Here is a 17,316-nt window from a genome sequence, read left to right on the forward strand (position 1 = left end):
ATTTATCTCTGAATTAGACTGTTATGTTGTGGTGAGACGATGTTGTAACTCACAATGTATTTGCCATGTGCCCACGTTTTGCTAAAAATGACAAAATTAAACTCAAGCTCACAAAAAAATCTGAGAGTGTTATATAGTGCTCTTACACATAATAGTTCATCAACCTCTTGCTTAAACTCTTCTATATGCTACGAGTATATTTTCTCTCTCCCTCTCCTATTTTCAACATATCTGGTGTTGTCAATAATTTGCACTGCATTTACATTTCTAGACTTTTTACTGCAAAAAACCTATTCATCTAGTACTCACTAGCCAAACTGTGGTTTTAGGAAAGAAGCAAATAAGAGAATCCAAAGCTGTATCTTTCACTTTTTGATTTAAATGTCTGAGCCACCTGTAGATGCCACTGGAAGGATCACAGTGTGATTCCTTCCATTAGGATATGTTTTTCCATTGCCTGCAATAATGGAATCAAAATTAGAAGCCAATTTTGTGATTCAAAATGACTTTCTTTGTCTTTAGCAACTTCCCAGTTTTGTATCATAAAGCAATTTTCCTTTAAAAGTGGCAAGAACCTTCCTAGGATCCTGATATGTTCTCTTGTTTAATCTTCATAACTCGAAGAGGCAGACATTATGATCTCCTGTTTTTAGAGGAAACATCTGAGGCCCAGAGATTAGATACTTTACAAAACATCACAAAAGTAGTAAATAGAAGACTGAGGATTCAAGATGGGCTCTCTTCTCTCAACCTGTATGCCGCTCTGCCTCTCCTTATCCCCTAGGTGTAGGGAGCCTGACAGGTCCTGAAGGCTCCTGATAATATTCTCATGGCTAAACCGTGAAGTATTTATATTTTCTTACACTGCTCTTATGTGTTATCATGCAGCTCCCCAGTGCAATTGTTTTCAAAGCTAACTGCTTTTGCATTATTGTTCCAATTATTAATAAAACTCCCATTTTGCATAAAGTATTTAGCTATTTTCACTGATGAAGTACTTTGTAAACATTTTAACCAAATAGGCCAGGCAAATACCGGCAAGGTAGATGCTCTTCTTCTTACTAACGGATTAGGTGAAAAGGTAAGTGACTTTGTTAAGCCAGAGGGAACACTTCAATAATAACTGTGACCAAACTAGGTTTCTGCTTTCTGCTCTGGTGTCATTCAGTCAGGAACACTAGTTGTCCTTAGCTGTCGTCCATCTTAATTATCATAAAGCATCAGCCGTATATTTACTTATTCTTTAATCTAGGAAAATTTCTCCTTGGACAAATAGATGCATTCTAATATCACATCGAGTATTTATTATCACAGAGTATTAAAGAAAATGCTATTCGGGGTGGGGGAGGGAAGGATTGGGAGTTTGGGATTAGTAGATGCAAACTAGTATATATAGGATGGATAAAGAACAAGGCCCTATTGTATAGCACAGGGAACTATAGTCAATATCCTGTGATAAACCATAATGGAAAAGAATATGAAAAAGAATATATATATATGTAAAACTGAATCACTTTGCTGTACAGCAGAAATTAAGACAACATTGTAAATCAACTATACTTCAATAAAAGTTTTTCTTTTTTAAAGAAAATACTATTTGTAAATGGCAAAAAATGATGTCCTAAAACAGAAACACACACGTTAAATAAAAGACATTATTTTCAAAAAAGGCAAACAGACTTTGGTCACCTTTGCTTCAAGATGTAACTTTATTTTTGCAGTTTGATTTCATTTTCTTTTTCTACTCTAGGATAAGTTTTGTCTGTCCCTGCCCCCGCCCCCCCTTCCCCCAATGCCTCCCACTCCCATTCAGAGACTGTCATTGGAAATAACAGCCTTAAGAGTTTGGAAGTCTCTTTGGAGTCCTTCAACATACTTCAATCCCTGTTTTCTCATTAGAACATTCGTACGTTTGTGCCTCAGTGGGAATGATCAATTATTTCAATGTCAGTAGTGGTAATATTACCCCTAAGATTTAGCAATTTTCAAAGATCTTTTAACTTAATTAGAGGCATTTGTTGTAAATTGAATTAAACCCGTTAAAAGTGCAATGTGTTATATTAAAAGTATAATACCCTAATTGGCCAAGGAGACAGAATTTTAGGGGAAAAAGATCTAGTTGAAAAATGCTAACATCAAGATAAACTTGTGAATTTTTTCCTTTTGATAAAGCTTTCTCTTTTTTTTTTTTTTTTTTTTTTTTGCGGTACGCGGGCCTCTCACTGTTGTGGCCTCTCGCGTTGCGGAGCACAGGCTCCAGACGTGCAGGCTCGGCGGGATGGCTTACAGGCCCAGCCACTACGTGGCATGTGGGATCTTCCCGGACCGGGGCACGAACCTGTGTCCCCTGCATCGGCAGGTGGACTCTCAACCACTGCGCCACCAGGGAAGCCCTTTTTTTGAATTTTATTTTATTTATTGTTTTATACAGCAGGTTCTTATTAGTTATCTATTTTATTAGTGTATATATGTCAATCCCAGTCTCCCAATTCATCCCACCACCACCACCCACCACTTTCCCCCCTTGGTGTCCATACGTTTGTTCTCTACATCTGTGTCTCTGTTTCTGCCCTGCAAACCCATTCATCTGTACCATTTTTCTAGGTTCCACATATATGCGTTAATATACGATATTTGTTTTTCTCTTTCTGACTTACTTCACTCTGTATGATCCATCCACATCTCTACAAATGACCCAATTTCGTTCTTTATATAGCTGAGTAATATTCCATTGTATATATGTACCACATCTTCTCTATCCATTCATCTGTCGATGGGCATTTAGGTTGCTTCCATGACCTGTCTATTGTAAATAGTGCTGCAATGAACACTGAGGTGCATGTATCTTTTTGAATTATGGTTTTCTCTGGGTATATGCCCAGTAGTGGGATTGCTGGGTCATATGGTAATTCTATTTTTAGTTTTTTAAGGAACCTCCATACTGTTCTCCATAGTGGCTGTATCAATTTACATTCCCACCAACAGTGCGAGAGGGTTCCCTTTTCTTTACACCCTCTCCAGCATTTATTGTTTGTAGATTTTTCTGATGATGCCCATTCTAACTGGTGTGAGGTGATACCTCATGTCGTTTTGATTTGCATTTCTCTAATAATTAGTGATGTTGAGCAGACTTTCACGTGCCTCTTAGTCATCTGTATGTCTTCTTTGGAGAAATGTCTATTTACGTATTCAGCCCATTTTTTGATTGGGTTGTTTGTTTTTTTAATATTGAGCTGCATGAGTTGTTTATATATTTTGGAGATTAATCCTTTGTCTGTTGATTCATTTGCAAATATTTTCTCCCATTCTGAGGGTTGTCTTTTTGTCTTGTTTGTAGTTTCCTTTGCTATGCAAAAGCTTTTAAGTTTCATTAGGTCCCATTTGTTTATTTTTATTTCCATTACTCTAGGAGGTGGATTGAAAAAGATCTTGCTGTGATTTATGTCAAAGAGTGTTCTTCCTATGATTTCCTCTAAGAGTTGTATAGTGTCTGGTCTTACATTTAGGTCTCTAATCCATTTTGAGTTTATTTTTGTGTATGGTGTTAGGGAGTGTTCTAATTTCGTTCTTTGACATGTAGCTGTCCAGTTTTCCCAGCACCACATATTGAAGAGACTGTCTTTTCTCTATTGTATATCCTTGCCTCCTTTGTTGTAGATTAGTTGACCATAGTTGCGTGGGTTTATCTCTGGGCTTTCTATCCTGTTCCATTGATCTGTATTTCTGTTTTGGTGCCAGGACCATATTGTCTTGATTACTGTAGCTTTGTAGTATAGTCTGAAGTCAGGGAGTCTAATTCCTCCAGCTCTGTTTTATTCCCTCAAGACTGCTTTGGCTATTCAGGGTCTTTTGTGTCTCCATACAAATTTTAAGATTTTTGTCCTAGTTCTGTAAAAAATGCCACTGGTAATTTGATAGGGATTGCATTGGATCTGTAGATTGCTTTGGGTAGTATAGCCATTTTCACAATATTGATTCTTTCAATCCAAGAACATGGTATATCTCTCCATCTGTTTGTGTCATCTTTGTTTTCTTTCATAAATGTCTTACAGTTTTTTGAGTACAGGTCTTTTACCTGCTTAGGTAGGTTTACTCCTAGGTATTTTATTCTTTTTCTTGCAATGGTGAATGGGATTGTTTCCTTAATTTCTCTTCCTGATCTTTCGTTGTTAGTGTTTAGGAATGCAAGAGATTTCTGTGCATTAATTTTGTATCCTGAAACTTGACCAGATTCATTGATTAGCTCTAGTAGTTTTCTGGTGGCATCTTTAGGATTCTCTATATATAGTATCATGTCATCTGCAAACAGTGACAGTTTTACTTCTTCTTTTCCAATTTGTATTCCTTTTATTTCTTTTTCTTCTCTGATTGCCATGGCTAGGACTTCCGAAACTATGTTGAATAATAGTGGCAAGAGTGAACATCCTTGTCTTGTTCCTGATCTTAGAGGAAATGCTTTCAGTTTTTCACCATTGAGAATGATGTCTGCTGTGAGTTTGTCATATATGGCCTTTATTATGTTGAGGTAGGTTCCCTCTATGCCTACTTTCTGGAGAGTTTTTATCATAAATCAGTGTTGAATTTTGCCAAAAGCTTTTTCTGCATCTATTGAGATGATCATATGGTTTTTATTCTTCAATTTGTTAATATGGTGTATCACATTGATTGATTTGAGTATATTGAAGAATCCTTGCATCCTTGGGATAAATCCCACTTGATCATGGTGTATGATCCTTTTAATGTGTTGTTGGATTCTGCTTGTTGAGGATTTTTGCATCTATATTCATCAGTGATATTGGTCTGTAATTTTCTTTTTTTGTAGTATCTTTGTCTGGTTTTGGTATCAGGGTGATGGTGGCCTCATAGAATGAATTAGGAGTGTTCCTTCCTCTGCAATATTTTGGAAGAGTTTGAGAAGGATGGGTGTTAGCTCTTCTCTAAATGTTTGATAAAATTCATCTGTGAAGCTATTTGGTGAATGTTGGAAGAATGAATAACAATTTTATCCAAAATATTTTGGTAAATATGTATGTACAGGTACTTTTAGAAAACAATTTCTCCCAGTGCTTGAAACAATGACAAAGCAATAGCAGATTCGGACATTTTAGAAAACTTTGGTAAAAAAGAAAACTGATGCCATTTATAATTTATACAGATTTGTCCAATACTCAGCACATGATTATAGTATTATAATAATACATTTTTTATTAATGCTGTTTCTTTCCAAATAAGTGCTTCTTTGTCTTGACATATTTTTTACCTCATTTTCTTTTAAACAAGATGTCACAGTGAACTTGCCCAAAGAGTTCCTACCAGTCAAATCATTTAATGATACACTGCTGTGCACTTATGAAACTATCCTCAACTGCCATTTAGAAAATCCTAATGGTGGTTTTCTCATTTCTTAGTCACCAAACAAATAAGCTGGCATAGCATGGGCTGTATGCGTATTGAAATGGGTAAATTCAAGGTATAGGCTAAACTTACTGAATTGGATCATAGTTTTCACCTAAACCATTTGGAAAGCCAGCCATGTAAAACATTATTTATTTAATAAATGCTGTTTTTAAGCATCTACTCTGCACAAGGCATGGTGCTAGAACCTGGGGTTATGGGAGTGAACAAGAAAGACAGTTCTTGGATTCATGGAGCAAACGGCCATGCTAACTCTTTAATGTTAGTGTCAGTTTGCGTTTTGACTGAGTTTCCAGTATAACTTCCCAGTATATGTGAGTGACTTGTAAACCTCCCTCCTGCCAACTCCATCAGCCCCCATATACTCAGAGAAGCATGGATTGTGGAAATACACAGGTTTTGGTATCAGACTAAAAGCAGATTAAAATCTAGATTCTGGTCTTGGTTCTGTCTCTTAAAATCTGTATGATTTAAAGTAAATAATTTGAACTTTAAAAAAAATGATGTACAGTAGATTTACAATACTGTGTAAGTTTTAGGTGTGCAACAGTGATTCAGTTTTATATATATAATATTCTTTTTTTCCCAATACTTTTCCATTATAAGCTATTGTAAGATATTGAATATAGTTTCCTGTGCTATACAGTAAATCCTTGTTGTTTATCTATTTTATATATGATAGTGTGTATCTGTTAATCCCATACTCCTAATTTATACCTCCCCCCACCCTTCCTCTGTGGTAACCCCAAATTTGTTTTTTATGTCTGTGAGTTTGTTTCTGTTTTGTAAATAAGTTCATTTGTACTCTTTTTTATATTCCACATATAAGTGATATCATATAATATTTGTCTTTCTCTGTTTGGCTTACAGCCCTTAGTATGATAATCTCCAGCTCCATCCATGTTGCTGCAAATGGCATTATTTTATTGTTTTTTGTGGCTGAGTAACTCCATTGTATATATGTATCACATCTTCTTTATCCACTCATCTGTGTTGGCTATTGTAAATAGTGCTGCTGTGAACATTGGGGTGCATGTAACTTTTCGAATTAGAATTTTATCTTTTCTAGTCCAGAAGTGGAATTGCTGGACCATATGGTAACTCTATTTTTAGTTTTCTAAGGAACCTCCATACTCTTTTCCATAGTGGCTGCACCAATTTACATTCCCACCAACAGCGTAGGAGGGTTCTCTTCTCCACACCCTCTCCAGCATTTATTATTTGTAGACTTTTTGATGATGGCCATTCTGACTGTTGTGAGGTGATACCTCATTGTAGATTTGATTTGCATTTCTCTAATAATTAGCAATGTTGAGCATCTTTTCATGTGCCTGTTGGCCATCCACATGTCTTTTTTGTTAATTTGAACTTTCTTAGTTCTCATTTTCTCACCTGCAAAATGTATATAGTAACACTTGTTATCCAAAGTGCCCCTATAAATTAGCTATTTTATATATATATATATATATATATATATATATATATATATATATATAGTGTGTTCAATACATAATAGCTGCCAAAAATTCTCACTTACCTTAAAAACTCTTGTCCATTTTTTGCAGGGAAGTAAATGAAAGAGGATGATCTTGTCCAGATTAAGTGGTTTGCAGCTAAAAGCCAGCATATGGGGGAAAAAAATCTCTTCAATGAATTCTTGAGTTTATATTGCTCAATGTCATGATAGCTAATTCCATTTAGAGAAAATTTATATTAATCCTAGTGACCAACATTTGTATAATTTTTTGGGTTTCACAACATTTCCATATGCTGTATGTTGGTGATGGGTCTCAGCCATGCTGCTGACTCCTTATTAAGATGCTGGTGATTTCAAACTAATGTTTCCAGCTCTGATATCCCTTGAACTTCACTTCCATAAGTACAACAGACTATTGGGTAAATTCTCTTGGATAAATCATAAGCGTTTTCCATATGCAGGTCAAGAGGAGCTTACTGGGGTTTCTGTGTGTTTGTTTTTGGTTTCTTTCATTTTTCCCTTTTCCCCATCAAATTTTTTTTTCTCATTTGTTCTCCACTCAGTCACCTTTGGATGAGTTACCTGAGGCAGAAACTTTGGGACCACTTCTGAGTCTTTTTTTAAGGCCCCATATTCAAACAGTCTCCAAGTCTTGTTAACTGTAAGGCAGTATCTCTCAAATCCACTTATTTATCTGTCCCTCCACCTCTTTCACTCCCTTTCCCTCAAGAGGGTTACCACTGGCATTTGGGCGTGTTATGGGTTGAATTGTATCCCCTCAAACAATATGTTGAGGTTCTAAACCCTAGTACCTCAGAATGTGACCTTACCTGGAAGAGGGTCATTGCAGATGTAAGTTAAGATGAGGCGGTCCTAGAGTAGGGTGGGCCCTTAATCCAATATCGTATCCTTACATGTGAAGACAAAGACACACAAAACAAAGATCGCCATGTGAAGATGGAGGCAGAGGTTGGATTTATGCTGCCACTAGCCAAGGAATGCCTGGGGCTACCAGAAGCTGAAAGAGGCAAGAAAAGATCTGTCCTCTTCTATGCTCCCTCCTCCCACGCCCAGAACCTTCAGGGAGAGCATGGCTCTTCCAACACCTTGATTGAGGACTTGTAGCCTCCAGAATTGTGAGAGAATACATTTCTTTTGTTTGAAATCACCTAGATTGTGGTGCCGGTAGCCCTAGGGAACTAATACAGGTTGCAAGAGTTCTTCCTTGTTTGAGGCTCTCAAACATGTTATCCAGAAACGTGTTGCCTTTTGCCATCCTTCGTGTCACTGTGACAACCAAGAATATCCATGCCCATACTTCTGAGTGCAACTGTTAATGCTCTCCATTGAGCAGCCCAGGGTAGGTCATCATCTAACTCATAATCCTTTCTCCCCCTGAGTCTGGACCCTTTCCACACATTTTCATCTGGCGACTGGGGCAATGTTTCTAAACTACAAATATGGTAGCCTTCCCTGTCTCCTTCACCCTAAAATACTTCGTGGGCTATTGATGGTGGCAGAATAGAGCCCTAACTCCTTAATATGGCATGAGCTGACCAGGCCCCATCATAAGAAGGCCTCTTCTACTTCTCCAGCTTCAGCCTCTATCACTACTACTTAGTGATACAAAGACTTTCTTCACCCAGCTCAACTTACTTTCAGTTTTAGAAATGGAACTTTATTCTTCTGAGAATGGCCTGTGTGATGGAATGCCCTCCCAGCTTTTCTACCTACACCCTCACTCTCATTTGTCTAATTCCTCTTCACTTGACAGATCTTAAGATTTGGTCATATACAAATTCCTAGGGACTCATTCACTGGAGAAGAGAGTTTAAGAATGCATTCCATGCTTTTTTTTCAAAGCAATCTGGGTCTTTTCTTTTTTATCATTACACTGATGGATCATAGAAATCTTGTTTGATTTCAGGTCTCTATAAGGACTGGGCATGGAAGGGGGTTATATGTGTGTCAGACGAAATGTGGCTGAAGTTCAGAGAAATAGGTTTCATTTAATAGCTGAATACTGGATGACCTCACCATTCTTCTCACCCTCTGGCAGCTCACCCCGTGAGCGATCGAGGAGCTGCCTGCACAAATGGAGGAGTAGCTGCTGGCCTCAATGTGATTTTGCAATGATCTGTGTGCTCTATGGCTGCCTTCATAACCAACAAATCAATTCCCACTATACGTATTACACACCCCAGTGGCAGAGGCCATTTATTATCCTTTTGATGATCATACTCTTTGTACATAACCAAGAAAGATTACAGAGGAAGGAAAGAACAGTTGAAATGTGGATGAAGATATTGTACTATGGCACTGCATTCCATAGTGTGTCTTGCATGTATACAAGAATGAAAAAGACGCTTTCTTTCAAGACAGTTTGGAAACATGGATGCAGAATTGTCCTTTGAATGAAATCTATTTTAAGAACAATATATGGAGAGAGCATTGTGATGCAGTTTTATATCGGTGCACATTTAGATTTCAGGTGCAAGTTCAAAATGATTAAGAGAGAAGGACTCAGATTTTCTTGTCGTTCGGGAATTGTTTATAAGGCTGTACTTGACTAGCTGTGTTCGACTAATGAGCTTTTTGATACATCCTTTTATTTGGCATCATCTTTCATCAACTGATTCTTTTATTAATTTCTAACTTTGCAGTATCTAGTTTTTTAAACTCTAAGTGATTGATGCCAAGGTTTTCCTAATTCTTTAAATCCAGATGCTATAGTTACTATCGTTAAACAAACAAATAAAAACAAATACTGAATTGTGTTGACTAGGTGCAAGAAAATTGAATATTTTGACTTAGATATAAATGGTACACAGTGAAATTCTGGTGTTATTTATCCTAAATCAAACACCCCATAAACAAATAACGTGGATCTGAATGTGGATGGGAAACATTTTATCAGTGAAACTAATGGTAAAAGTATGACTTGATAGTGGGTTCTGTTCATAAATATTTAAGCTGCTTAGTCAATAGATGAAAAGAACAGTGGAAGTTTCCAAAGGTCAAAGAAGCTACTGTCTTTTCTGTTTTGCATCATTTGAGATTTTCCAGTTTTTTGCTAACAACACAATGCCAAATCTGTGTTTGGTTTTGTCTTCTCTTTGAAGAGGCAAAACAGTGACAGAATAATTAACTGAAGAGGAGATCATGCACAGAATATTTTCCTTTAGCAGTGTAGAAAGTCCTGGGTTTCATTTCACATGATGGTAAACGTAATAAAGTATTCTGGAATCCTTCTTTAAGAGAGTCAGTCTCCTGACAATTTTACCATTGGTAAACCAAAGCCTCTTGGGGGTCTGTTTCCTGTTTAACTATTCCTCGTTTGAGTAACTGAAACGTATGCTTAGTAGAAAGCCGGCACATGGTTTTCAGTTAGATGATGCTCTACACCTTTTTGGAAAAATACACACAAGAACAACCAAAATAAATTGTCAATGTCAAGTTCAGTGCCTTATTAGCCCTGTGCAGACCAAAAAGCTAAAGTCATGGATTGGTATTTTAAGGGGAATAATGGGTTTTCTTTTACTTACTGTTGTTAGTTTTTCGCTTTTCTTCTCTTTTCCCTCCCAAAGACTCTTGTTTCTATTATTTAACTTCTTTTGGTGATACAATGTCATTATGTTTGATAGTCTTCAGAGAGAGATGAGCTTTTGTATAGAAAATCTTTGGAATCTGTCTATGAATTCCATTTCTGTTAATGTTCCTACAATGCCTTGAACTGCTGTGGTTAGTCACTAAGCCACTGAACTACTTACTATGGTACCAGCTTCTCCTTTGGTAACGTGTTTACCCTGGACTGGAGAGCCTAGTTCTTATAAAGATCAATTACTGGTTTAATAAAACCGACATTTTATTAAACCCATGACAGTATATACCAATGATATTTACAGTTTTACTTAAATAACAAATATATGCGTGTCCATGTTTAAATCTCTTTAAACAAAAGAACCATATAATCATTTAGACAGATCTCATATATTTCTTGGGCTTGGTGGAAAGCCAGCTAATTTCAAAGTAGCTCTGCTAAATATAGGAAGACAAAATGAGGGAGAAGCAGATTGTTGAGTGTTTATTATTTTGTGATAGTAGCCTAGGAATAGCTCTGTTCAGAGTGTTTTATACCTGTTAACTGGGTTGTCATATTGACCCTGGAATATTGGTACTATTCTCATCTCCTTTTTCCATATGAGGAAACAAAGGCGTAGAAAGGAATTTCACACCCAGTCAGATTCTAGAGCTTGTACTTCAGTCACAAAGCTATGGTAACTCTACTGAATACGCACTGCACATAGTCATGGGAATGGGTGGGGAATGAGTTCTGTCCCTACAGATGTTTTCAGATAGCCTCTTCATCTTTTTTCTTACAAACTGTTATTTTATTTTATTTTAGCTTTTTTCTTTGAACAGCTTTATTGAGATATATAATTCATTTACCATACCATTTGCCTATTTAAAGTGTACAATTTAAAGTTTTTAGGATATTCACGCTAGTGCAACCATCACCAGAGTCAACTTTACAATATCACCCCCAAAAGAAACACAGTACCCATGAACACTGACGATTCTTTCTGCTTCAGGCCCCAACCCCTCCTTGTTTTTTTTTTTTTTTGCAAACAATTTTAGAAACTTTGAAAACATCTCTTGCCATCAACACAAAACAGAGAGAGGAAACCAGAGCTAAATCAGAATTACTGTATGTAGCTCTTTAATGTTTAGTTTCAACAGAAAATGTCAGTATTGTGTTAAAGAATACAAGAGTTCTTAAGTTTTGAATTCTCGTTCATATGTTTTTAGTGGTATGTTAATCACTCATTTCAATTTTCAACCTGAAATAGTTAACTTTGAACAGATTATATGCCAATAATTAAATCTAATCTTAATAAAGAGGGATCATTGTGAGTAGGTGAGGTAAGCAGGACTATGGTATAGATTTTAAAGCTTAAAAAAAGTTTACTGTTATAATAATTTATTTCCATATTTCTTTAAAAAATGTAACACACACATAACATAAAATTTACCATGTTTTTTTACTTTATTTTATTTTTTAAAAAATTTATCATCTTAACTGTTCTAAGTGTACAGTTCAGTTGTGTTAAGTGTATTCACATTGTGGTGCAACCCATTTCCACAACTTTTTCGTCTTGTAAAACTGAAACTCTGTACCATTAAATAGCTCCCCATTTCCCCTTCTCCCAGATCCTGGCAACCACCATTCTACTTTCCGTGTCTCTGAATTTGACTCCTCTGGGCACCTCCTATAAGTGGAATCACACAGTATTTGTCTTTTTATGACTGGCTGACTTCATTTAGCAATAATGTCCTCAAGGTTCATCCATGTTGTAACGTGTGAAAGAATTTCCTTCCTTTTTTTTTTTCCTTCTTTTTAAGGCTAATAATATTCCACTTGATGGACAGTTAGGCTTTTCCCACCTTTTGGTTTTGATGAATAATGCTGCTATGAACATAGGCGTACGAATATCTGTTTGGGATCCTGCTTTAAATTCTTTTGGATAAATACCCAGAAGGAGTATTGCTGGATCATACAGTAGTTGTATTTTCTAAATTTTTGAGAGCCTGCCATACTGTTTTCCATAACAATTATGTCATTTTACATTCCCACCAACAGTGCATAAGAGTTCCAATTTTTCCACATTCTCATCAACACGTTATTTTCTGGCTTTTTTTTTCTTTCTTTTTGATAGTAACCATTTTAATAGGTATGAGGAGATATCTCCTAGTGGTTTTGATTTGCATTTCCATATCCATGTATTTTTATGTTCCCCTTTAGTAATCCATTATAGCAAAAAGGAACATAGCTAGTTTGAGTCCCAGGTAGCTCAGAAGTAATTTCATTCAATTTTACTTTCACTATGTCTTTATTATTATTCGCAAAATATTTTACGTTTGGTTGTACTTAAGCTCAGAATTTATCTATTATTTCTTTGTTTGTAGCTGTTCTTCAGTAGCTGATAGTACTGGATCTGGAGAATTCTTCAAGCATCTCTATTTTGTGCTGGCGTCAGTGTTTTCAGAACTTCAGTTCGCTCAATGGCAAAGCCAGGGCTTCTGGTACATTATCTTGCTGACGGCTTCTCTCTGGTTCCTGAGGCTCTACCTGCATTACCTCAGCCAGTGGCTTTTCCTGCAGGCCATTTCAATTCCTGTTACAAAGTGAGTGCTTTCCCCTGACAGTCAAAGGAATGCATTTTCATCTTGAGAGGCCAAATGAAAGTAAAAAACTCCTCTCCCATCCATTTACCATAAGACCTAAGATGCAGGTATGATTTGAGAAGACAAAAATGTCTTTATCTAAGAGCAGGAATGTCTATTACAGTTATATTCTCATTTTGGGCCTGTATATACAAATACTTAACCGGTACATCAATATTTATTTAAAATTTAGCAGATTCAACTATGTTCTAATATCTGAGCAGAATCCAAAAAGGAATTTAGCAACAATATTTTATCCTATTTTGATTTTATCAGAGTGACTTAGGCTGAAGGTATTTTAGAAGTAATATAAGTATGATTTATCACCTATACTCAGAGAAGCAAAGATTGCTTCTTCTGCAAAATGATTGAATTCAAACAATTACTGAACTCAAGCCCAGGCAGCATTCTGGGCCATTATCCTCTGGAAAAAGATGACACTTTAAAGGTTATCTCTCCATAAACATGATTCCGGAGACACTATAGATAGACCAACAGATAGATATCAATACAAGTAAAATTCATTTTCTCAAATGTAGATGGTACAGATAAAAATAAAGATGTGTGTATATTTTCAATTAAGAAGGCTGCAAACTATTTTAAGGCACTTTGAGAAGAAATATGTGTGTGTTTTTGATCATCTTTTGTAATTAAATCGCAAATTTCTGAATATATTATAGAATATGCAACTTTAAATATACTAAATAACTGTATTTTCATGGCAGAATTTTATATTTTATATAGCTGTTATATTCCTTTCTTCCCTTCTTTTTCTTTCCTCTTTCTTTTTTTCTTTCTTTTGTGTGAGAGTTTCTAAAGCAGAAAGGATAAATATTATATGCTTGGGCTAGTTGCTTTTTGCTATTTGCTCTCTTACTTCTTCAGTAGAAAAGGAAGCTCTATCTTTATTGCTTGTTAATGAAATGAGACTGCAAAAAAATATCCTGGTAGCTCAGCTCATTCAGTTTCTTAAGCAACAGAGGACCTAATACGTTAGGATGTTTTGTTGGCTATTGCCTAGTTCCGTAGACTCGAATCATACATTAGCTCCATGTCACATTGTAGTTATGACATGACAATAGCTACAGCCACAGTGAGCATTTTTTCTGCTTTTACTCTGTTAGGTCCTCTGCTAAGAAATGTGTACACCTTATTTTATTTGATATTCACAACAGCCTAAGAACAAAGCATAAAAACTGCCTTCAGAGCAAAGGTCAAGGAATGGAATAAATGAAGAACTCTTTTTAGTAGAGAGCTGAGATTCACAAGCAGCATTAACTACAAAATAACTTTACAAGGCTGAAACACAGGGGAGAGAAAAATTAGAGTCAACAAAGGCTCACTTTGCATGGAAAGAGGGTGCCCAAGCCTGGGTGAAGGCTGCCTGAATTACTGGGCTCACCTTGGATTCAAGCCTTAGGTCAAGTTGTCCCTTTAGATGTTTTTGTTGTCAGCAGTGTTGTTGTTGTATTTAGGGGGTCTAGCTAGAGGAATCACAAACAAAATTAATCAGTGATGTCAAAATTCTGGAGAATTATGAGATTTATTTATATTTCTGATTTCTGTTAGAGATTGAGTCATTACTAAGTCCACTGATAAACTTTGCGTTTCAAATAGCCTATTAATGAGTATGTGTGACCTGCTGGGCAGTCCTTAGTCTAAAGAATGCTCTGCTCAGTGGATCAAAATGATATCCTTTCTATGATGGCATATGAAATTTACAAGCACAATGAACAAGGTAGAATTTGCCTTTTCCTCAAAAGTGAGCGGTTGAGGAGTTTCTAAGGAAAAGATGAAGACTTCTAACACTTAATTTTGGGGTACTATTAAGTGTCAAATTTTCTCTACAAAAAAAAGAAAGCAGTTCGTTCCGTAAAGTGTTTTGTATATGCAGCATTTTATAGACTTCTTCTCCTTTGCACACGTGTGATTGCTTTGTTTTCCCATAGATTCCATTTTTCCCCCCTCGCGGTTGAGCTCTGCTACCCAAGCTCTTTACTTCACATCGGAGAAGAGTTGCTTCTCGTTGTGATGGGGCCTTTAATGCTGAACGCAGTGGTACTTCCCTTGGTTCTGATCAGATGGGGCTGTCAGGTACTGTTTGCCTTCTGCCCTGATGTCCTGTCAAAGTTAATCATCACCATGGGACTATGGACAGTTCTGGACCCACTGGCAGTGTTTATTGTGGATACTATCCTGGGGGTAAGTCAAGTAAAATAATCGGGACATGAGTCCTTGACATAGAATGTAACGTTAGTGCACAAATCAGTTGACACGGGAAGTTTCAATAGTCATGTACAATTCAATATTCATCTTAAATTGAAGTTATTCATTTTTTTCGTAATAAAAAATTGTGGATGTCTAATATAACCATTTTAAGTGTAATTTTAGCTATGTTAAAGAAACACTTGCAAAATGGGTAGAAAATAATGTTGGAGATCAAATCTAAACTAATTGGTACATTTTCAACATTATTGCAAAGAAGCTTTCTTTTGTAACATTTTTGGTAACTTTTTTTTAATATTAAGGATTTTCACAGCCAAACTTTATAAAAAAGTAATCGTGCAGTAGTTCCTTTAATTTGTTAGGTTATTTATTTCCTTTTGATGTAATACTCTTTCATAATAGATATACTCAAGGAGAAGAATAAGAGCTTTTTAAACATTTCTAAGTAATAAATAATTTTTAAAATTACTCCTTAGGCATTTATTTTGACATTTGTGATGTTTATGAAATGACGAAATGGTGCATCTTCACTCTAAAATATATAGTTTTAGGATTTCATAATTAAGAATGAGGTACTAACATATGATTATGTATAAAAATGCTAATAATGATTCTAAATCAAATATTCATTTGTAAAATTATCTAAATTTATGTAATAATAGTCCTTAACTGGTGTAGTTCTCCTTTTCAGAAGAAAGGTTTCCAGCCGCTATATATGTGTTTAGACTACAATCACTGTGCCCAGCAGATCATAGGGATGGGATTTTTGATGGACTCTGCTTGCTCACAGTATTTGAAATGGGTTCTACCATTAATCATGTGCTCTTAGAACTGAAGACCAAACTGCTGTCCGCTCCACATCCATGAAAATGTGGTGCTGTGGTAGGTTCGGATCTGCAAAGCCTGCTGCTCTTACTTCTATCTCTCAGGCCGTGCTACACTGCAAGAGTGTGTCTCCAACTTTAATGGGCTTGCACGTCACCTGGGGATCTTATCAAAATACAAATTCTGATTCCGCAGGTGGGGCCTGAAATTCTGCGTTTTAACAGACTCCTAGATGTTGCCAAGGATGCTGGTTCCATGGACCAAATCACAGTGTGACAAGGTGATAGACCCTCTACTGAGAGGGCGTCTCCCTTCCCTTGGCTGTTTGCTAGGCTGGCTTTCACTTGCTCAAGGTTCCTGGGCTGCTCTCAACAAGACTGGGGTCCTTGATGTACTGAGTCCACTAATGACTTTTTGGGCCTTGTGTGAGAATTCTGACTTTTTATTTCGGAGTGGAATGACCTCTGCTTAGAACCTGCAGACAAATGTGACAGGTGACTCTGCAACCATGTAGGTCGTTTTAATATTATCAAAACAAACAGTGAACATCGAGCCTACCAAAGTACCTAGCTTCTAGTCTCCCTGCCAAGGAAAATTTGTCAGTGCTTGGAAGGCTTGTTTTCAGGTTCTAACCTGTGACCACCCTTGAAGCCTCAGTACCATGGACCACCTTGATGACAGGTCAGAAGAGGGAGCCTTGTCAGTCAGAAGTGGTCGTGTTTTCTACCCCATCCTAAGTTCCTTCACCCCTCTGATTAGACTCCAGGTTCATAAGGACGAGACCGTGCCATCAAGGTTTGTTGAGCAGGAGATGTAGAGAGGGATGCTGTCCGCATTCCAGTAGGACCATAGCCCATGGCCTCTCACAGTTCCTCCTGGGGCCAGTTTGGTCCTATTGCAACACCACATGGGAAGCCGTCTGGGAGGATGAGCCACTGTCCTTTATGATCTTCTGAGATCTCCTCATAAGGAAAGTCTGCAGCTCTCCTGGAATGGCTTTCCTTCTTCCAGACAGGTCCCCTAGAGAGATTACTAGCTGAATAGTCCACTGTATCAAAGGCAGCTGACAAAATGAGCTGTCTTAATTTACTCTGGGGTCTCTGATGTCATCTACAGGAAAGTAACCTCCAGCAGGGCCATCTCCGAAC

The 17,316-nt window shown here is 36.8% G+C and overlaps 1 protein-coding gene across 1 annotated transcript in view; it reads left to right on the plus strand.

Annotated features, from left to right (window-relative positions):
• The window catches only part of OFCC1 (orofacial cleft 1 candidate 1), a gene marked incomplete at its 5' end in the record, with an annotated part of 268,883 nt that overhangs the window by 161,554 nt on the left and 90,013 nt on the right, over positions 1–17,316 (plus strand). Inside the window, 2 exons of the mRNA XM_032648945.1 lie at positions 12,860–13,078; positions 15,067–15,319. Of these exons, the coding sequence (XP_032504836.1) occupies positions 12,860–13,078; positions 15,067–15,319 (472 nt within the window). The remainder of the gene's footprint in view (positions 1–12,859; positions 13,079–15,066; positions 15,320–17,316) is intronic.

Source organism: Phocoena sinus, chromosome 11, assembly GCF_008692025.1.
Source record: "Phocoena sinus isolate mPhoSin1 chromosome 11, mPhoSin1.pri, whole genome shotgun sequence".
Taxonomy (NCBI): domain Eukaryota; kingdom Metazoa; phylum Chordata; class Mammalia; order Artiodactyla; family Phocoenidae; genus Phocoena; species Phocoena sinus.